The 24,298-nt window shown below is 37.4% G+C and overlaps 1 protein-coding gene across 2 annotated transcripts; it reads left to right on the top strand.

Annotated features, from left to right (window-relative positions):
- Positions 1-14: 14 nt before the first annotated feature.
- LOC136252082 (protein Wnt-4-like) lies at positions 15-19,804 on the top strand. 2 transcript variants are annotated; one of them, XM_066044440.1, is made up of 4 exons: positions 15-160; positions 17,680-17,921; positions 18,543-18,808; positions 19,096-19,804. In XM_066044440.1, the coding sequence occupies exons 1-4, from the start codon at positions 111-113 to the stop codon at positions 19,561-19,563; spliced, it is 1,026 nt and encodes a 341-aa protein (XP_065900512.1). In that variant the 5' UTR covers positions 15-110; the 3' UTR covers positions 19,564-19,804. The 2 variants fall into 2 exon arrangements, with proteins under 2 accessions (XP_065900512.1, XP_065900510.1); XM_066044438.1 differs by lacking the exon at positions 15-160 and adding an exon at positions 16,125-17,440.
- Positions 19,805-24,298: the final 4,494 nt, after the last annotated feature.

Here is a 24,298-nt window from a genome sequence, read left to right as displayed (position 1 = left end):
AAATTGTCAGCCAGTAACATGTCCAGTTAGGCCCGCGCTAATAGCGTTGTTTAAAATTTTAAAACCCACTATCATTGGTCTTGACTAGCCCTAGTAGTGACAAACAGCTGATGCTACTTTTCGAGGTGATTTTGTACCTTCTCAACTTAGTCATACAAGAGTGAGTATTAACTATACAGAAATTGTTATCTGGAGTGGTTTATTTATGGTTTGGTGCATTATTCTTACCTTATTAAAATAAATGTTGCATCTGTGTATTAATGATGAAACCATGTACAGTTCAGCTAGTCTTTAGCACACTTAAAATGGTTTGTTGTGTGTACGTATCTCCTACCTCAGTACCTGGTGTATGAAAGAGAATGATTTGATTGTTCTCTTGAGGCCAAATTGTTTTGTCAAAAAGCAGGTTCTCTAGTCTCGCGTGGCCAGACCGCTTTTTCTCCGTCACGGCGCTTATGGATTAGAGATTATAAGCACCTACTCCGAAAAAGGGTCTGGTCCAGAATCAATACGTAAACTCGTTTTCACAAATAGGCCAAATAATCAACTTTCGTCATAAAACGTATACTTCCTTTTAAATTTCAAGCCACGTACATACTGGAAATGCCATGAACAACAGCCGGTAGAGTTGATGAGAGACACTGAGGCTGGTTTTCTATGGTTAACAAGGTCATGGATCAATTCCTTGTGAAAACGAATAGACTAAAGGCGAACTGAGCAAGGAATCAACCCGTGTCCTTTTTAGCCTTAGAAAACCAGCCTCAGTGTCTCTCATCAACTCTACCGGCTATTGTTCATGGCATTTCCAGTGCATACGTGGCTTGAATTTTAAAAGGAAGTATACGTTTTATGACAAAAAGTTGATTAAACACCCCGAGCTCTTCTTGCTTGGGGTGTGAAAACAAGTTTACGTATTGGATCTGGACCAGACCCTTTTTCGGAGTAGGCGCTTATAATCTCTAATCGATAAGCGCCGTGACGGAGAAAAAGCGGTCTGGCCACACGAGACTAGTGGTTCCCCTAAGGTTGGTTGTGAAAACACATTCATGATACGAATATCTCGTGCTAGCATTAGCAAGTGTTGTTGCTCACCAATGAAATGAAGTGATAAATGATAGGCAGCAAATGTTTGCCAGAATGCACTTTAAATTCTGTTGTAAAATACACACGATTGCGTTTTATTTATCGCAAGCAAGTGCACTTATGTGGTCACAATAGTTTATGAATGGGTCACCTCTGGGACCAAAAATTTTGACCTCAATAATAAGGAACCTACTGGACATGGTCCCTATAACGAGGTGGTCTTATTAATGAGGTCATGAAGTACATCTTAGCTATGTTTAGGACCTACTAGCCACTATAATGAGGTGGTCTTATTAATGAGGTCATGAAGTACATCTTAGGCATGTTTAGGACCTACTAACCACTATAATGAGGTGGTCTTATTAAAGAGGTGGCTGCTAAGTGAGGCTTCAATGTACTTGTACTATAGTTGTACCAATTCCCACTTCAATGTCCAATAAGCCAATATTTTTCCCTATTTAATAGTTGACCGATACCCGATGGTAGGAGTCTGCAAGTGCATAATCCACTATGTAAGGGAAGGCACAAACACTGGACTGGTATTTTTTTGGCTTTTGATTGCATTTTTCAACACGTTAATTAGGCACATTGGCTGTTACTCTTTCTTCAACACTTGTTTTAGTCATAAATGTTTGAATGTGAGTGTGACATGTCCTAAGATTATTGTGTTAGCTATGGTATTAGTGAAATTTGACGAGAATGCCTCCTTGGTTTCTACCAAATCATTCTATTTTGAAAATAATAATTATGCACATATATGATGATACTAACTAAGCCAATGTGTACATATAAAGGTAGTGGCATATATGTCATTTCAACATCTTGTCCCAGAAAATTATTACACTTTGTGCAAATCTAGCAGTTGATCCAGAGTATCTCTCTTCAGTCAATACTGCTTACATTTGGGATCAAACATGGACATTAAAGCATTTACTATCAATATACACATTAACCTTTGAAACAGGAGAAATGCTTTGTAGAATTACTAGAATTTGCAGAATTCCTAGAATTTACCAAGCAGCGTATTTCTGAGGGATACGTTTTTACACAAACGCAACCCTATACCCTGGAATGTAAAAGATGAAATTTAAAACCAAAAAACACCAGTCCAGTAGTCCAGTCCAGTGATCCAGTCCAGTGTTTGTACCTTCCCACTATGTAAAGGTAATGCTCATACCATCAGTAAGTGGGCTGGGGCTCCAATCATGGAAGTACTCTTTTTGACGAAATACTGTTAGCCTTCATGCTCTGCCCTGAATAGCAACAGTCGTTAAGCATTTTGCAACATGCGTTTTGTATTAATTTTAAACTCTCTATTACAACTGAAACAGCTAGTTATCAGACTCTACCAATTACTGATCCAATTATCAGTACAACTCTAGCTTGTACTGTAAATCTGAAAATGAGTTTCTATAAGAAAACTAACTGGTTCATAAAATAAACCTTAGTAGAGTTTTGTTTGTTGTTTATTTTCAATGAAATGGGAGCTATTTAGGCCAACTTTTATTCTTTTTTCCCTATTTATCCACCTGCGTACCACCATAGATAATAGACACCCCCTTGTCTATTATCTATGGTACCACTTTACCCTACTGCACTAAAAATTAGAGATGCACCGATACTGATATTTTTTTTGGCCATTTTGGGTGGTATCGATTATGGATTGTTGGTACAGTTGAATGGGCAGTAAGCCACGAAATAAGATTCATTGAAGCCATATGTGATGATTGATCATCTGTATGATGGCCACAAAACCAACAAGCAGTGTTATAGAATAGCATGTGTATTTTAAGTAAGTTGGTTTATTCAACAGCAGTGGAGATACTGGTCGTTTCTTATAAATAATACCTGTATGGCAAAGTATCGGTATCAGCCACATTATGTATTGGTATCGGATCGGCTGGTAAAAAGTGGTATCAATGCATCTCTAATAAGATCAAGATACTCTAATAGAGCAGTCAGTCACTCTATTTCAATGCACTACTACAGCTGGGAGGTGTTTTTATAGATTCAAACATCTCTGGAAGATGTTAATTTGTTACTTAATTTCTTGGAAAGTACTTTGTTGTCCTTATGATGAAAAGATAACAATAATTTAGGACATCCATTGTAGATAGTCTACTGTTTTAAAACCATTGTATTGTCACTTCGAAGGCCGTCGAAGTATAATGAAATTTTGTTTATTAATGATACTAATTGCCCACCCTCAATAACTGATTGCTCATAAGGTGATGGGAAACATGGAATCTTGTTATGTTGACCTTAGCCCTCATGAATGAAACTTTTTTATCACCAGCCGGTCGCACAAATATTGTGGTGTTGCCCATACTGATGGCTACTAGCCTGAGGTGGTTAGAAAAAATGTTGTGGGTATTTTAGGAGGTATGTTGAATATTCTGGAAGAGGACTCATCTGTAAAAACACATTGATAAGTCATATTTATTTGGTGGAGTGTTTGTTGTTGGGTGCTATTGAAAATACGATGGTATGGTGATATACACTGTATCATGGGAATTATCAATCTGTATCACATAGTGCTTGATTTGAAAGTACATACAAGAATATTTTAGGAGTGTAGGTGACTGTTATATTAGAGTGTTTGACTGCTCTATTAGTGTCCCGATCATTATCAATTTGAGTTACCTGATTTTCATCCCCATTGTTAGATGGCATGACATGATGTGGTCCTTATAGACTAGAACAAGATCACTATTATTAGGGGATGAAAAGTAACCATTCTGTTAAATCATTAGTGCATCATATCATGATAATATTGTTTCACCAAAATTTCCAGCATCAATTCAAAAGCATGCTAAAATACTGAGCCACTACCCAGTCCTAGTTGTTTGGCTAATAGTTTGCTCATTATTAGCATTAGTCATTGGTTCGTGATTCTATTCAGTTGTCAACTACAGTGGAACTTGTGGACACTGAACACTTACAATCCTATAGTGTTCCTTTGGTACACCCTCTGAACTGGATACCTTGATGATTGTAGGAACTATCTTAAGTTAAACAAGCTACTTTATGGGATGTGTTACACAATCATGTGTGGTTGTGGTATTCTTGCCACACTAACTTGAACCCTACCTTATATTATTGAAGCAATTTCATTTGCTCTAAGAGCACATCCAAACACAGTGCACGTGTACATTCAGAAGAATACTCATACCTAACTTGACCTATATATGAGTGTGGATGTATCTCGTATGAAAAGTGCATACGTACAATTATATTTACAGTGTGCATGTACAATTTCAATGAGCATGATTGAGTAACTGGATTTTCTTGATTGAGTCTCCCTAGTAAAACGTGACAATGAAAATTTTACAGAAACTTGCATATGAAGTTTACTCAAGTCCCAATTAGCTGGCTCACTGTATAAATGATCATCGCCATCATTTGCTCTACTACCGATTAGTGGAAGCATTATCACCTTTATCTTATAGGCTTAGCTCTTCTTATATATACTGTTTGGCATCTCTGTCTGGCAACATAGATACTAGAATACATAATGGATTGGAAACGCAATACATTTTTTTACGGTTACAGGCTCGGTACGGTCACGTGATGACACTTACGGGGCACAGCAGCATTTTCAATAGGCACAATACATTTTTGTCGAATTCACCCAGAGTTTTCTCGAAAACAGGTGTCTTGTTCAATTCGTTCATACTTTTTTAGCACTCTCGAAGGTATGAAATTTTCTTTAGTATAGCATGTATCACTAGACTCGTTTACACAAAGCCAGGAAAACCCCCACAGCCACTACCGTCATGTAGCCATTCTTTTGCTTCGCTTACTGAAAGTAACTGCTGTACAGTACTAAAAATAATTATGTGCACTCATTACTATGTGGCGAAACTGTTCAGCACTTCTAAAACTTCGTATGTAATACGCCCTATGCACTAAAACCCCCACACTAGTTTTTGAACACAAATTTCGCATTCCTTCCTTCACACCTTTGGTTGTACGAAACGACTAACCTTCAGTCACAAACCAATAAATAGCTGAATCCTTTAGCAATGATTTAACACTTTATAAAACCTGTATAGTAGTCTCAGTGTTAAGAACAACTGCAGTTTCTACACTTGGTAACGTTTCCATAAATCACGTGACCATACCGAGCCCGTAACCTTAAAATGTATTGCGTTTCCAATCCATTATGTATTCTAGTATCTATGCTGGCAATGACACACACTCACGCATACACACACGCATGTGCACACATACACACACAAAAAGCAAAGCCTTGGGCTGCTGTGCAAGCACAGTCATACCTACCTAGTGAACTAGCACTGGGACACCTGTGTGCTACTCAGGTGCTAGGAGTCAGCGCAGACAAATCCTCCTGGGACAGGACTAGTAACCCGCAAGAGGCTGTACCATGTGGGGGACACACACACACACACACACACTACACATGCATGCATAAAATGGCTAGATTGTCTAAAGCAGGCAATGTTACGGTGCTCATGTCAATCTTCAAATGACAGAAAATTCCGAATGGATCATCCTAAATATATGAGTGCTGTATTTGTCTTAGTCTAGCACACATCTGTTGTCTGTCTGTAAATTAGTAATGTTTTGACATTAAGATTTAGGTATCTTCAATTAAAATAATAATACCACCACAAGCCAGGTAGAGTGTTACTGATATGATGTGAATGAACTAGTAGTCTGAGCTGAGATATTATAATGCAATAGAATCTGAATAGATCTCCATTGCTTTCCCTAACCAGTGGATAAACTGCAAAGGTGAACTTTATTCTTTCACCATATTGCTGATGCTTAAGACCACTTCTCTTTCACCTTGTGTACGTACTTACCTGCCACGAGGTTTGTGCAAAGATTTATTGCTTCAAATGCATGTGTTGACTACATGTACATATTTCTTGTTAAAGCCACAGTGCTTAGTAAATTAACTAATAAAAATTGTCGTATACAGTGCTTGTAAATATATGTTGAGTGTGTTATCTACTATAACTGTATGCTGTGGTACCTCACTACTGCAGAAATGGTGGTGTGTAGCATTTTGTGATATGGCTAGAAACTATAGAAGTAGTTTGCATATATCGACACGATTCATGCTCGAAAATAAGCGCTTGTCATCTGACTACCTTAAAATGTGTACATGTGCTCTCATATACTGTAATGTGTATACCAGTATATGTTACAACACAATTCAAATGGTTATCTGTTTTATTTTATAAATGGTACATGCCCAAAACTATGTCACTGTGACAAACTATTGTATATTTAAAGTAGTTACATCCATGCAGCCCTTTGTGGCTGTGGGGCAACCACATTAAACTTGTTCATCCTTATCAATCTCCTCAGTCGCTTCATCATCGGCTCACGAACTTGTCTGAAGTACAGGCCATATGCAGTTGGACTCAAGAAGTGGATCAAATATGTGCTGTTGTCAATGATAACATACTGCAACAACTCCTGGTACTCTACGAAGACTCTTGCCAAAAAGGACAATGCCACGAACACCAAAATGACCATTATATTACCCAGGGTGACCATGAGTAGAGTGATGATTGGCTTCATATTTCGTCTGCTGTTGCACTGCCTCTTCTTCAAGGCGGTAACCTTTGCAGACACTCCTGATAGCCTTGTCTCCTTCTCAATCTGCTTGCATACCTGGATGGCTATTTTGGCTAGATAAATGTTGAGAAATATCATGAGAACAGATTGCACAGTGACAGGGATTGTGAAGGCTAAGGGAAATAGCAACCTTTGCATCTTCTGCAGGAACACACACCCCATACTCTGGCACACTGATGACAACATCTTCATGCAGGATGATGATGCTGTAAACTGTAGGAATAACAGCTAACTAGAGGTGTACCAATGTGGTTTTTTTTGCATGTACCGATATCCGATATTGATGTCACCAAAAGAAGCCGATAACCGATAATTGATCCGATATTTGCATTATAGTTAAAAGTGTACATTTACCTACCCTACAACAACATGTGCATGTATTCATTGCTATACTCTGCCTGTGGTGGTATACAGCTTGGGTTTCTATTGTACAATCCAGACAATTAGGCACCCACAAACATTTTTATGTATACTCCCATGAAGCTTTATACGGATATTTCTGCATTACTCTGCATTCTAATGGTTTGTGAGAAAGCTGGTACAGCAAGTTTCCTTGGTTATCCTGTGACCCTTATTTTTATTACAAGGTACTCTATAACTGCTTCATTTATAAAGACTGTGATAAGCTTTCCAGCAACAGACAGTAGAATCGCGTCTGTTTATATGGCTTCTCATAGTGTAGCGCTTGTTTCAGATTGAATAATAAGTCACTGGCACTAAAGAGCCACATGAATAATGTAGAAAACCAATGCACAATCCGTTTATGTACAAACTATTGCTAGTGTATAAATATCGGTAGCGATATCGGTCCTCCTGCTGTTCTGTACCGATACCGATATTGGTAAAAATTACCATATTGGTGGCCAATATTATAGCCGATCCGATTATCGGTACACCTCTACAGCTTACAGTCATGAACCAGTGATATTAGCACTACAACACAAGACTTCATCTTTCTTCTGTGCTTGTAAGTCCTTAACTTGTGCCTTATCAGCTGCTATTACCACCGTCGATATACCTATAACATGAATTGGGAGCAACATATAGTTGTATATGGTGCAGCTTGCAATAGACTCAACCCCAAGCTGAAAGCTGACCATCATGGTAGAAGCAGTCAAGGTGAACATCAGGATCACAATCATAGTGGTTACCAGTAGATTAGCAACAAATATATTGTGAAGGCTTGTGTAGACTTCTTGTTGTCTTGATGGTATAGACCACCCAGCCTGATAGCAGTATGACAGCCATTGTAGCAGTCATCTTGAACACCAAGGATAGGTAGGGAACATATTCAGGAAGACCAGAGCTGTGATCATCTATTTGCTGGTTGGATCCTGACCCAGAATAATCGATTCCACCACTCAAGTTATTGTCTGTGTTAACACTGACTAACAGAGTGTCATTGTGATGGTATACACACTAGCATGTGTATACTATTACTATTTTATTAACAGTTGAGGAAACCTGTTAGCTCTGGCACAAGGAATGTGATTATTAGCACAGTTTTATTGATGAGCTTATGATCAGCAGTAGAGGCTAATGATTTTATATTATTTATTATGTTTCAGTCTTTGTTAATTTTTCAGCTTTTTTAGCTCTTACTAAATCAGGTGATGACATGAGGCATTTAACAACCATCATTAATTTTGGTGTTAACATACAGTTCAGCGGTGCTTTCCCACAAAAAAAAAAATACTGACCAGAAACTAGCCTTACAATATCTTCATGAGACCTTGGTAGTATTAGTTATACTAATAAGTTGTTTACCATTGAGATGAATTTGCTGGTCTTTCTAAACTGATGGTTGCTTTAAACTGGTGAATATTAATTTTTTTATAAATTTCTAAAGTAGAGGAATGGCCAGGTGGCTACCAAGCTGGGTTCTGCTGTAACAAATATGAAAACAAACTAATATTATTATTATTATTTATAGTTTCTTATATGCAGTGTTTCCTCGTGGATTTTATTTTTTATGTGTTGTTTGTTACTAGGAGTAGTCTACACCAGACAAAGTTGGCCACCTTTAAGTGTATCCTGACTTTCAGTCCTTTGACTGCTCTATTAGAACTTTGTATATGAGTATATTGATAGCTTTACTCCCACTCCTAGAAATATAATCTTGGATTAAGGGAGGGCTTCGGCCTCTAGCTCCACCCTCCGCCACCTATGGCTAAAATGGTTTATTCTAGGACATGCATTGTGTTGGGTCTACAATTCTTGAATACTTGATAATGTTAGTCTTATTTACAGTACTGTATCTCAAGGCAGTTTTAGTTAATTCTGAGGTGTCCATATGATGTAGATTTCGTAGTTATTACGGTTTCTGTAAACTCTCACATGTTAATGGATGCAATCCATATACTTACTGTACAGCGGGTTATGTGTGCAAAATCCAATTTTTTTTTGTAAAATTTGTGCATTGAAGCTTAACTCTGCTGGTAGACTGAATTTCTTATATTTTCAAGTGAACAGATTGACTAAGCCTTTCTATATTCTTAAGTTTTCGTAACTTTGCCATAGTATCCAATAAAATGCATAGAATTACAGACAATTTGTTCATGTCTCACAAATTTCACAATCGCAGAAATTTATGCTGGAGGCTATTTTAACAGCTTTGCAAAATTTTGGAATACCCTGCTATATGGTAGTTTTAGATACCACAATATCTTGTTGGCACATAAATGTGTTGTTCATAACTTGAATTCTTGGAAAACGTTATCTTTTATATGCTATGGAAATATGGAAAAAAACAATCACCCTCACTCACCAGCTGGTTACTTTCAAACAAGGAATTAATAAATGCTAGCCTAAGTAGAAAGGTTCCACTGTGTCACTAGGAAGTGAAATCAAAGTAAGTAGTTACCATGGAGAAACCTTGATGTACATGACTTGTAAGAGTTGTGACCTTGGTAACATGTCTAGGTGATGAATAGGTGCCTTGTGTAGGTATACATATTAAATTAGTCTACTAAATTGTGTAGTTTCTGTAATATACACATTGTGCTCAATATACTGCATATGGTTAAATTTTAGTACATTTTTAAAAATAAAATTTAACGGACATCCATAGGTTTGAGGATAACAAAATTAATGACATTTTGAAATTTTAGTTTGCGCAAAGTCACACATGATGTTTTGAATTACTTTCTAAAATTTCCACTGTGCGTCTAAAGCAGATACTCCCATCACAAGTTTCACATTCTAGCTATGACACATCTGTTGTCCCTAAATATGACAAAATATTTGCATGTCTCTTGAAATGCTTAGACGTCAAAATTGTAAGGTGTCAAATTGTTCTATTAAAATATTCCTACCACCACAAGCCAGGTAGAGTGTTACCGATATGATGTGAATAAAATTGGTGAAGTAAATTTGTCACTTGATAGTCTGAGCTGAACTATTGTGTTACAATATGTGCACATCATCTCTCAACTCCCTAGACGGACCACAGGTGAATGAAGTACATACCCTGTACCATATTCAGTGATGTCAATCACTTGTATGATGTAATTTGTTTTTAGCAAAATATCCACATTTAGAAATTGCTATACAAAAACTTCATTATAAAGACAAAGGATATTTGCAGGAATGCTCCATACAAATAGAGGTTGTTCACTTTGGCATAGACAATATTGTACTACTTTTAACCAAGGAGGACATCAAACAAAATCCCTTAGGAGAACATGGCAAACAGTAAATCCATCTCTCTACAGGGTATGTGACAAAATATCATATCAATCACATCGTTGGCTAAAAAGATTCTACCGTTCTTATGAAAGTTGCAGCTTCGTGATACATACTGTTATATTTGAACAGACATTTTGGGACACCTTGAATGTGCGTGTGCGTGTATGTGTGTGTACGTGTGTGTGTACGTGTGTCTTTGTGTCACACATTTGCACATGAGCACACACATGCATGCATGTCTGTATCTGTGTGCTTTCACAGTCTGCTTGAAGCCACCTCAGTCTTGGCAGTAACGCCAAGTTGTACCAAAAAGAATGTAAGAGAGTCAATTAGTATGCAGTTACATACACAGACACTACACAAAGATATACACACCTTATTACTCTCCTTAATACACACCTTATTCGTTACATCAACAAAGTGTTGTATTCCTGGAACTGATTTGTAGCTACCCAGATTGAATCCATTAAAAGCCCATTAGCTTGAAATTTAGCACTACAGTATAATTCCTGTTTGGGATTTTACATCACAGTTTTTGCAGAAACCAAATCTTGATAAACACAAGTGGTAAAATGTAATATGTGTAAAGCACAAAATCATTAGCATGTTCTGTCTACGGAGCTTCATAAGTTTACAAATGATTGTTTTGAGAAGTGAAAGCTTAACACATACTTTAGATTACTGACTCGCACACTACACACATGCTACTCACCTGCACAAAGCAAAAAAAAAAGACTCTGGCAGCTATGCTAAGCACAGCTATTGCTGCCTAGTGAACAACCAGTGGGAGGTTTGAGTACCACAAAAGCACTCAAATCTGTGCTGGCAAATCTTCCTGGGGCACGACTATCAACCCACTATAAGTGTCACAGAGAGATGCCTTGCAATCCAAAGTTTCAAAACAACCTCAAAAACACTAAGCGAGACAACAACAGTTGGGCATTTATTTCCTCAGTTGACACCAGCAGGTCACTATAGGTCTCCATTATACAGCTGGGTAGACTGGAGTAGTGTGAGTATAAAGTCTTGCTTAAGGAATCAACAACAGCAACTGGGCATCACAGAGTATTGAACCTGGAACCTTTCGGTTACCAGACCAATACACGCACACACATACATGCCCACTACACACACACACACGCACGCACGCATAAATACACACTCACAATTTTATTTTGCATAAATTACATAGTGTGACACTGTGCCAGTTGTAATCAAGTATTTAGATTTTTTTTTCAAAAATCAATTAAAACATTATGATTTTTTTTAAAGCCCCTCTTCACAGTAATACATCTACAGTATCTACGTAAGTGAGACCCTTGAAAGCAATTTGAAACTTAAGGAGGGTGTTGTACTGATATTATATCGGTATCAGTACCAGTATCAACATTGTTGCATTGGTTGTGATCAGTAAGCCTACCCTGTATATTTCATTGCTTACACTTCAAGTGATAGTAGCTCAGTAGGTATAGGCTCCAGGATAGTGGAAATTCTTGTGTTGTTATAATTAAAGGACTGGCCGTATTTCAAGGCAACACGACAGTTTTATTGTAGTTACATGCCTCTGAATGGAAATTGATGCATGCAAGCCATATTAGGGTTGATAAGTGGTGACATCATGACATGCTGTTGTCATGGTGAAATCATTGTAAGAAATGTGACCATGACAACATGTCAAACAATGAATCAATTAACCAATATCCTACAACTGTTTTTGTCTGCCATTGAATGTATGTCACCATAGATTATATAGAAGGGCACTAAGAGTCTATCTAATATGATATCAATATTGTAGAATTAGGCTTGTACATCTTTCAGGTATGTAGCTGTTGTTTCAATTTTATTTACAGTATGTAATGGTTACCAAAATACGAATGCTGCATACTGATAAAACAAGTGTCCAAATGGTTTAGGGTGCCAGGCATGTTGACCAACTGCACCTGATCTTATATCATGCCATATCTACAATGTAACTAACTGTGTATCTAAGGACTGATAATTACACAGGACAAAAGCTAAACTGGTTTTTTTTTTAATATTCCCATGTGCCTGGTTTTCACACATCCATGTTAAGGGAGAATACGTGCATGTTTGAGCCATTGAACTGCCAATGTACTTTAGTGTATAGTTTTCAAGAACAACATGTAACAGTGACTTTGCTTTCCTATCCCATGTTATGTACAGTGTGGCAATAACACTATACAGTGATGATACCTGTCGGATGTTACCTTATTAGCAAGTTGTTGCACTGAGGCAATAAACCCACTCAACTTTGGCTATATTCTACCATTTGTAAGCTACACTTAACCTCAGTTCTGTCTTGGTCTCATGTAATAACTGGTAGTTATATGAAATATCTGTACAGTTTTGTGTAGCACCTTTAGCCACATCCACATGTATGTGCATACACACATAAAGTGTGTACTCCGAATAGGTACAAGGAATGTACATATCTGCTATGTTTGCATGTGCTGTAAGAAATGTTAGAACAAGTGAAATTATAGTACGTAACTTCAACTAGGGTTAGAATTGAAAAGGATGTGGATTTACTTAGAACCCTGCTCTAACTTAATCTAATATCACTACACCTGTTGTCACTAAATATAGTAAAATATTTCCATGTCTCCTGAAATGCTTAGACGTCAAAATTGTAAGGTGTCAAATTGATTAATTAAAATATTCCCATCATCACAGGCCAGGTAGAGTGTTACCGATATGATGTGAATAAAATTGGTGAAGAAATATTGTCCCTTTAGGTAGTCTGAGCTGAACTATAGTGTTACAATATATACCCATGATTCTGTCACCACAAGATCAACCAGACACTGTGCAGATGTGACAATTTATAACCAGTATGGTATGAATAGAATTTAACAGGAGGTATTCATAGAGAAATTCCAGTGTAGCTTATAAGGGTTAATGTAATATCATCTTGTTATCTTAGTGTATTTACTTTGCGACACATAAGGACATAGAGAGATGTGAGTATCCACACTTCACCAATCATGGTCAGACAGATTAGCTTGGAGAGAAGCCTCACCAGGGACATCATGAATCTGATTGTGTCACTGATGAACATGTAACCAATACAAATTGGGAATAGTATGTTATAAGTGGATATGAGATGTGGTGGTCGTCTGATTGCTACTAATATGAAGCACAAGTGCCCCATTCATCTGTGGTGTGCTATACCTGCCTCACCCTGTACAAGATGTCTGGACACCAAAACTGTTTAATGCTAGCTTTTACCACGTACACATGTAAAGCTGTTGATCTGTGTGACATTTAATCCCACACCCTGTGGCCTATCACCTCCAAATTTGATAGACGGTACTTACGTGGGACCTGACAACTCAACGTAGCATAGTTTGTACCTACAGGTGGGCTGGTACCACTGCCCCTGTCATAACATTTTACATCTTTTCTCCCTATTGGTATAGTAGAAAATGTGTACAGGGACATGTTAAAATTTACAGTCAAATCCCTCTTTATTTCGGACACTTTGGGACTATTCTACAACATCCTTATTAGTGATGTGTCCTGATTATAGGAAGTCTAATGTAGTGTGTACTAGCAAATGAGACAAGGTGTCCACATTTCATGGTGACTATCCTTTTAAGGAATTCTACTGTATTTAAATATCTCAAATGTTTTCATAAATATATATAATTATATAACCACTGTGAGAGAAATTGTACGTACCTCTATGTACATACACAACTGTCTTTTTCTAATTTTCTTCTATTACAGTTTTAGCCTTGTGCTACAGGCAGAAATTTTCGACCAGAAAACTAAAGTATGGCTAGACAGATTAACTACTAATCTCTCAAATTATCAATTTAAAATCCTTTACATCCAAACCATGTACTGTATCTAGTGGTCATGTGTGCTATATGTCATCAGTGATTAGTCCCAGACAGCAGTGGCTATTCTCAGGTGTTAATGGTCATTTACTGGTGAATGCTGCAATTAAGATTATGTGGTGAGGGGCAGCCAGAAATGATTTCAATACGGTTTCAATACTTGAAGACAATCCCGTGAAGAGAAGGGATTTATGCTACATAATTGATTGTGGCATATCAAGTCTGGCTATTGAATGATGGCTATATGAAATTTTACTGCTCCACATATTGAGACCATTAAACAGAGCCAGGGGCTATGTTAATTTCCATTTCTGAAAAGTGCAGTATGTACATGTGCGTACATACATATGTAGTACGTGAGTACCATTGACTTCTGTCTAATAAGCAAAGCATCCACTTTTAGGTGTTGTTTCGGAGAGGGACAAGGGTACATATATCTATGCGTAGTCTCACTCATAACTCTTTCACTCGTCACTAAATAACATACTCAAGGACACACACTATATCCTGACTAGCGTTACAAGTTCAAGCTCAAGTAAGCATATCGATGTTATGCTTATCAACCAGTTAAGGATCTACAGACCATTACAGTAACCCACACATGCATTAGTATACATTATCTTATTCATTTAGTATAGTACACCTGGTAGGGTATGGAGGAGGTAACTGGTGGTAACTTGATCCACAGATAAACCTCACAACTACATCTCATGTACACTTCCTACATGTTCACACAGGGGGTGACTATCAGTGAAGGAGGATGTGCTGTATACCACACAATCACCCCACATGTGTTTGACCACCTCTCATGCCACTCTGTAATGGGATACTGCTGTAACCATGAACACTCCAGTGTAGCCTTGTATGGCTATAGGTGTGCAATGTTGTAGGGTTTAATGTAATAATCTTTAACTTAATGTCATTGTTCAATCGTGCTACTATATGATGTTAATAACATGTCGATTTGCTGCTAGTTTCAGTCTTATTTAGTGCATTGTTAAGTTTTTGGTTATTCCCTGTCTGCCTGAATTATTTTGTGGCTTTCTTTTAATATGATTGAAAGTGCAGTGTCTAGTTGCAAAGCTAGCCCATCTATCAGCTTATATAGAGGAGGGTTTCTTATGAACACTCTTAGTATAACCATTTAAATTCGACAATGTCCTTTGTCCTAATATGTAGTTAATTGCATGCGCTTCAATGTACACAGAATCTTAAATCACGTGATGATGTGCTCGAAAGAATGGTATTGCCCTCAATAGCTCACAGATCCAGTCTAACATGCTAACTATGTAAGTTACGAACATGTGAACTACGCCAACTTTTTTCCATGAAAAATATTTAGGAAAGCATTATAATGAAAGTATAACTCATTAAACACAGATTGCATAGCTATGTTAATAACTATTTGCATTGGACAATTTGTAAGGACAATTTCTGTTTCATACATGTCGTGTGATGTTGTTCTTTGTCAAACTGTGTAATGACTCCCATTCAGAATTGATAGTACTATGAACTTTGCCCTTAATGTGTTACTTTCACAGGAGACTACCAATGTGGAACCACTCTGTACAATGATCAAATTTCTTATTGCCTACACATCTAACTTCATAATGCTGCATGAATGCATATATCCGGCAGCAAGGCTCATAGTTACAGTCCGCACTACAATGATTTCTGTTATTTTGACTGAGGCTTCTGTGGGTAACATTTTATTTTGATTTTGCTATTGTATTTAATGAAGCCAAACAGTGAAATTCATTAACTCAAGCTACTTCCCTTGTGTAGATGAAGCATAGATAATATATACCTCCGGTCACAGTGTCCAGAGATATATTATCTATGGTTGAAGACACTTCATTCACATTAGCCTCAACTGTCCATGTCTCATGTAGGAGTGTTAGGCTTGTTGTGGAACTTCAAGCCGAGACTTATATCTGTGAGATATGTACAGTCCTCCTGGTCCTGCCCCAGGAGGATTTACATGCACTACTCCTAGCACCCGAGTAGTGTATTACTGGCTCACTAAGTAGCAATGGCCATTTAGTGCAGCTGCCAGAGGATTTGCTTTGCTTTTGTGTGTGTGTGGTGTGTGCATGTCTGTGTGTTTGTCACAGAGCATGGTATTTTGTGTAGGTGTGAGTACACATGAGTAGTGCTACGATGTGTCTATATGTGGTGTGTGGTAGTTGTACAGAGCAAGGGATTTCAGTTACTTTATCACAATAAATCCATAAAGCAACTTCTCTCCTAAACTTGCATAGTTAGCATATCATGCAGCACTACCACAACCCCTTGATCTGGTGGGCTTCTAACTCACTGCTAGTTCACAAAGACCATTCAAAGCTGTTTCCAATTTCAAAAACTGCTTGTCTGTGACTCTGAAAAATTTGTATTCCTTCTATCAAAGACACACCAATTATATACCACTTAAACTTAAGAAGCTTTATGTCAAAAATAGTAGCCAGAGCCTTTGACAGATAATGGGACTATAACAACTCTCCAGTACTACACTATATTTTATACAAATGCCATAAAACAAATTGTACCTTGGTATTCCATTATGACTTCCAATTGAGAGACACCATCCCTTAATCCCATAGACCAAGCTTTAAACACACCAACTTTTCCAGGAATAATGTGTTAGTCCATTTTCTATGCATTTAAATTCCTTATCAGGTCTCCACCACTTCTCTGCCTTATATTAGGCTGAATACATAACTACCATGGTGCCCACTTGTATATAGCGTCTAGCAAGGGTTTTGTGAAAATCAGATTTTATGGAATACAGACAGACAAGTGGACTGTATGAATGAATTGGATGAAACTATGAGATTAAGATCCGATTACATCTTCTTTTGGATGACATACTAATGCATCTCTTGTATGGCTTTGTGTTGATAGTGTTTATAAACGAGTGAGTGAGCAATGGTTTAGCACTTTTGTGAGAGTTACTCTGAAGTGGTCACTACAAACAGAAAGTGTTGAGTGCTTTAGCTTCTGTGGTGGCAACTTTTGACTGAGGTGTTGATTTTCCTGTAGTTAGGCATACAGCGTGTCAAATAGTTGCTATTTCTAGTCTGAAATCATTTGTAAGATTGTGTCAAGTCTTGTCCAGTACTAAGAATGGTGATCTCCGTTTGTTTGGGTGTAGTTATTTTTCTAACTGCCCTTCCACCATCACTATCCAGTTTATGGTAAGTAGATAATTGTAAGAACAGATATTTTGTGTCATCTGTTTATAAACATCTTAAGCTCTATTTTTCAACTATCTAAGCTAAAATTTGTCTATTCCAGTAGAGAATTGATAGGTTTAGTATATGTGCTGCTGTGTTAAAGCTGGCACCAATCATTATTGTAGTTTTATTTTTGTTCTATTATATTATTTTGTATTTAAATGTTTCTAAATTATTGAGTTTGTGTTTTATTTGTGCAGGTCTGTAGATTTTGCACTAAATGCTCTTGAGTCAAATCAGAGCCCTCTAACTGATATTTGTAGAGGAGACAATGGATTAAATTTGAATCAGAAGGATGAGTGTTTCCGACAACCGGATGCAGCCCTGGCCATTGCAGAAGGAGCACTGGATGGCTTAGTACAGTGTTCCAAACAGCTAGAACCCAGAAGATGGAATTGTCCATACAGTTCTAAAGAACTCTTCAAGAATGGTCTTGAAAGAAGTGAGTATTGTTGTGTTACTTTGTTCCTAAGGCTACAACTGTGTTGTCACATTAAGTAGCAATCATAGTGAAGAATCTGTTACTGTTTGATCTTCAGTCCTGGCCTTACTCCAAGGAATGTGTAGGCCTGAGTAGCACCTTTCACTCCTCAGTATTGGTTAAGTTGACACCGGTACAAATCAACTTACACCTAGCTACATCTAAGAAGGCATACAAATACTGTTGAAACCTATTTACTGCACACAGTAGTCCTACTTGTCTTTGTTAGTGAACTCCCAACTCTGCTGTTTACAAAGCTAATAACATTTCAGTTCTTATTAGCAATATAATTTTTAACTTACTTCAAGCTTGAACAGCTGTTGTGCTTTTGATGTGGCTTGCCTTATATACAAGCTGCTGTCTGAATAACTCAGCTGATTTTTAAACCCTCTCAGGCTTCTATTGTCCTACACAGCAATACTATACATGGGGCCATGAATTGATTTAGCTTAGCAAGGCACTGGCATGTAGACTGAATTTCTCAATTTGTTCAACACATACACCTTATATGGTTGTACATTGCGTTAATTAATGTGTTTACCGAACAAACTGCTATACTGAGTATCTGTTTTTCATATTTAGACACTCGGGAGACAGCCTATGTTCAGGCAATCACATCAGCTGGGATGGTGTACTCCATAGCCAGAGCTTGTTCCAGGGAGCAGATAGAACAGTGTTCATGTGATGCTACTGACCGACCAGCTCCAGCTAACAACTCATTCCAATGGGGAGGTTGTGGTGACAACTTGGCACATGGCTACAACTACGCCAGCAAGTTTGCATTGTACACATTGAGCGGTGATGCATCGAGTTTACTAAGGAACCACAACAGTGAAGCAGGAAGACTGGTAAGCTTTATGTGTTTTACTTGTAACTCCAGTTTTGACTCTTACAAAATTTTACATGGGTTGTAAAGTCCCAAATGTGTTCAGTTCAAACTATATTTGAATTTCACACAATGGTATGGACCTATCCTGATTCTATTGATTTTTACCCTACACTACCCATCCTGCTGGTTTCCATGTATATGGGCTCCCTGGTAATTAGTTTCAATTAAACATGTTTAAGTGTGCACTGAGTGTCAGTCAAACTCAGCATTTTGTGATTTGTGAATTATTGTTTATTTATCTTGTAGGCGGTGACAGAAAACTACAGAAAGGAGTGTTACTGTCATGGCATATCTGGATCCTGCAGCCTCCAAACTTGCTGGATAGTTACTCCAACTCTTAACACTGTCGGTGAAATGCTCACAGAGAAGTACAATGAAGCATCTCAAGTGACAGTATCCCAAAAGGACAATCGACCAGTTCTTATTCCTGGTAACAGTCAGTATACAGCACCAACTGGTAAAGATCTTGTGTACATTGAGGGCTCACCTAGCCACTGTGAAAGAGATGAACAGTATGGCTCCTTGGGGACTGTCGGCAGGGAGTGTGACAGAAAACCAAACTCCATCATGAACTGTGATGTCATGTGCTGTAACAGAGGCTTCCGTAGAAAGATAGTGACGTTCACTGAAGACTGCAATTGTAAATTTATTTGGTGCTGTCATCTGAAGTGTGAAAAGTGTACCCACGTGGAGGAACGTTACTACTGCAAGTGAACAATGTCCCAATACAATAGTGTAACCACAAGTACCGCCTGTATTACTGAGTAATACGTTTTAAATCACATTTTAATTCAATGTACATTTTATTTCACTTGTAATGTATTATGTGTATCTATAGCGACCGGTACATTGGATTAGTAGTGTATAAATCATATCTCTGTTGTATTTCTCTAGTATTGTAAAATAATGTATATAGAAATAGAGTAATAATATTATGTATATAGCTACCTACTGATATCTCTTATATATTTTTTCCTGTATGTAATAATATCAATGAATCTACAAAGAACTGTGAAATACCTAATTTTATGGGGATAGGTACTGTATTGGTAGATTTTAACAGTACTTAATACTATGTAGTAATAATGATTGCTTTAATACGCTTAAGATTTGTAAATGTTGCATCTAGATCTTTGCGGAATATATTTTAAGGTTTTTGGTGAGATACTTTTCAACATGTACAACTAATCAGACATCAAACCAGTACATAGATTACAAGCCACACATAATGTCCATTTCCTTTATAACCTTGAGCTCATCAACCAGCCTTACAATGTTGAGTTAGGCAGTGCGTGATCTTACCCCATAATGCATTGGCAGCCGTAAATGTGAATGATCCAATGTGCAATCTTATTGTGTGCAGGACTTTGGTAAGAGTTTAACTCCTTGCTATAATAGTTACAACATGTAGCTGTGCTAGTAACACTGTTCAGTTAGTATATTTGTGACAATATATAGTTATATTCTGTGTATATGTCCCACAGGATGTGTCCCTAGATCTGTGCATGTGATGTGGTGAAAAGATTTTGTAGCAAGAACTCTGTATTCATTCACCATCAGTGTCAGCTACATCAAGAGCAGCCGTATGGAAATATAATGAGAGTATCCTTTGTTACATGCCAGGAGCTTATATAATAGATTACAGATTCCTAAATTTTACTGATGTGTACTGCAGAAAGCCCTAGTATTTGTGGATGATCGGTGGATACCCAGCTGGTCTCTTGTACACATGATAGATTCTACACTTACCACCTTTTAGCACACTATACTTCTTAGTAGACTTCTTATATAAATCCCTAACAAGGCATATAATATTTAATCAAGAGTGCTACATCTATTAAAAATTTTAGGCATACCCTAATATGTCTTATAGTCTCGGAGCCTCCTGAAGCACAAATCAAATCATCATCCTGGCTTACTTGTATTGTCCAATTAAAGGTTTGTGACAGTTTCCAAGTACTACACCACAATGCTCAAGTTACAGGCCAGCCTTGTCTTATTGTATTATCTATTGTCTTTGGAATTACGCACAAAATTTGGGCTATCCAATTTATTGCCAGCCTTTTAAATGAAACTAAATCATTTCCACTTTAATATGTATTGCCAAACTGTACCTCCACATGTGGTAACTCATATAATTATGTATGTGTTGTAAAGAAAAGAATTGGAAAAAATAATGTGATGTAACAGTATTGTTCTAGCTATGTTTTAAAAGTGCATCTTGGTATAATGTCTCTGTACATCAAATTGATGTAGATGTTTTCCATTAACAACATTGTTGAAATTCATGAAGTCGATAAAGATTTCATAATTCTATGTGACAGGTAATTTTCTCAGTGCAGACTGAAATGCGTAGCTCCTAGATATGATTTCTGGTTAACTAAAACTATATCCATAATGGCTCCAGTTTATACAAGCTGTATTTACATGGTATTGCACTGGAAGAAAAAGGTATCAATTAAAAACAGCATCATCTGTGAGGCAAGATGCACCCCTCTTTCCTAGGAGGAGATTTGCTGACTCTTAGTATGTTAATACAAGGCTACTATGTACATCCATGTATAGTAATGTTAAAAGCATGCGTGTATGCACATGTCTCATGTGCACATCTACATCTGTTGTTGTTGGGTGCTTACCCTTTTGTGTTGGATCACATTTCATTTTGACAAGTTAAAATGTTGTGTGTGTATATAGCTAACTCCCGTCAACATGTACTAGTATGTTGTAGGTACAACTGTGGTCCTTTGTAAAAGAAACTGTGTTGTATCATTTTACCTTTGAAGACCCACTGTGTACTACTGTAGCATGCCAAACGATAAACGGCTAGGTTCCTCATCTTTAACTTTGACTTGTTGAACTTTTCATATGAGGTGAGTGTGTGTAATTCATGTGTTCTGTACATTGAATATATTTATACATGCATTGTGTATACTACATGTGTGTGTGTGTGGGTGTGTTGTGTGTGTGTGTGTGTGTGTGTGTGTGTGTGTGTGTGTGTGTGTGTGTGTGTGTGTGTGTGTGTGTGTGTGTGTGTGTGTGTGTGTGTGTGTGTGTGCATGTGTGTGCGTGTGCTGGTGGTCACTGGTTCTTTATTATTTTTTGTTTGTGGCTGTGGAAGAACTTCCTATCATTGTTCTAGGAGTACTACATTGGTCAACCTTGTCCACCAACTGAAACAGAATTTTGTTGTGATTCAATTTCACCATCACAAAAATTTAACCCAACAATACTGAGCAGTTCTTTGGACCCTTAGGCCAGATTTATGTGTGCGTGTATGCATGCATGTGTGCGTGCGCGTGTGTGCGTGCGTGCGTGCGTGCGTGTGTGTGCATGCATGAGACCTGGATAGTCCTCCTGTGGGTTACTAGCAGGAGTATTTGCCTGCACAAGTCTCAAATTCTTGAGTGGCGCACAGGCATCCCAGTGCTAGCTCGCTGGGCAGCAATAGCTGTGTTTCTTACAGTTGCCATAGGCTTTGTAAGCTTTGCTTTGCTTGTGTGTGCATGTGTATGAGTGTGTGTGTGCATGTGCGCGCAGTGTGTGTGTGTTCTACTTGTATGCCAAGTATTCCTATATATTGCATATTTTGTATCCACATGTCACAACAGTGAGTCAATACCAGTGTTCTTCTAGACAGACTAATACTACATTTTTTAGTTGACCGCTGTAACTAAAATGTTGCTATCTTTTACTAGATGACTAAACTGAACTCGACAAATTAAAGGACTATGATAAAACTAGCAATTTCCCCCCAGTGTAAAAATTTTGTGTCCCGGATAGAATTTAACTGGCAATACTCTGTTGCACTTTAGTCCAACAGCTATCATGTCTTCAAAAATTTATTCCCTGGACCTAAAAATATTCACTTACTGTTATTAGTGGACTAACCAAAACAATTGTTTATGACTAGAGCAACATTGTACACAAATACTCAAATGTTCGATTGTGGTGACTGCTATAAGTATAGCTTGGTCCTGTAGTCAGAAATCATCATGTCAGTGGTTGTTAAGGTCATAACTAATCATTAAAGATGTGTAGTATTGTATTGATGACAAGTTCACTTCACTGCACGACCACCTTACATCATTCACTAACATGTATCCAACTCCTTTTGTTTCTGATAATATTTATTTGTGATCTGCAGTCAGGGATGGTTCTACCTGTCCTATAAGGCATTTGTTTCTTTTTTCCCCTATATATCTGACTAGAGCTGTAACTGTCGAAACTATAGAAAGTTACATGCAGACATAATGCCACAGAGAACATTTTGGTTTGCTTTTTGTGTCTTACAAAGCTTGCACAGATACAGTCTATACATCCGAAGCAACAACATACTATAGTAATGAGATTTAGACTTGTTATAATTATGTGTGACATAGTTTGAGGTCACTTCCTGAAAGTTCGTAATACAATATATTGTTAATGTGTGACTGCAATTTGACAATTAAGCACTCAGCCAGGTTAAGTGTATTGTTGTGTAATACTTAAATTAATATGTTTATCTGAAGACTTACTGCAATTGCTAATCCGATTCTACCCAATCAGGATACAGTTTCATTGCTTGTTATTTGGTGGGAAACTCCTAAACAGAAGCAATGAAAAGCAATTATGAACTTTACACTTTTAATGATAAGTATCCCTAGTATGCCTATATAAGGGAGATATTTAAATACTTTGTGTGTATATTTGTAGACTGTTAGACTTTGTGCCAAAAAACTTTGTATTCTTAAAAGATCTTGTAAAGGGATTAAAAGCACACACAATAGTAATAGTTTTATTTGTGCCAGACCTGTAATTTACATGCACATATTCTTCTGCAAATATATATAATAGCTCTATGAGCTATTTATAATATAACTTTTCACTGGGGTCCTCATACTGACTGACATTTCAGCAAACATTAGCTATACCTTCCTAATACTGATCATTGAAGTACCCCTATGTGAGTTTAATTCCTTTCATAGGTCATTCATCAATGCTGTGGAGTATAACAGGCAGTGCATGCACTTTCAGAAAATGACTATGTTGTCAGTGTTGTGCATACGTTGAATAGGGTATAATTAATGTGCAAGCAGCTAGTATTCACTCTGTCACTCTCGTTGTAAGTTGTAAACTCATTCTGCTGTATGTATAGATAACACCAATACTTGTGTAGGGAAGTGAATTTGGTGTTTGTCAACATTATGATTTTGAACATTATATCCCATTGTACAGTAGTATGCAGTACGAGGCAGTAGAATGGTTTGAAGCCAGAGAGATGTGTGACCATGTATATCACCAGCTTCACTCAAACCGTTCATGCTGTGCCATCCAATTGCACCAGTTATGTCCTGGAGGGCATGTGTAAGGTACTATCTCAAGTCATTTCAACTTGAGTAAAATTTGCTCTCAAATATGACATCATGTTTTTCTAGAGGTGAGAATGGAAGGAAACTATATCATATCTGCA

This window comes from Dysidea avara, chromosome 4 (assembly GCF_963678975.1).
Source record: "Dysidea avara chromosome 4, odDysAvar1.4, whole genome shotgun sequence".
Taxonomy (NCBI): Eukaryota; Metazoa; Porifera; class Demospongiae; order Dictyoceratida; family Dysideidae; genus Dysidea; species Dysidea avara.
Note: the sequence above shows the minus strand (reverse complement) of the source record. Positions and strands in the feature narration are given on the sequence as shown.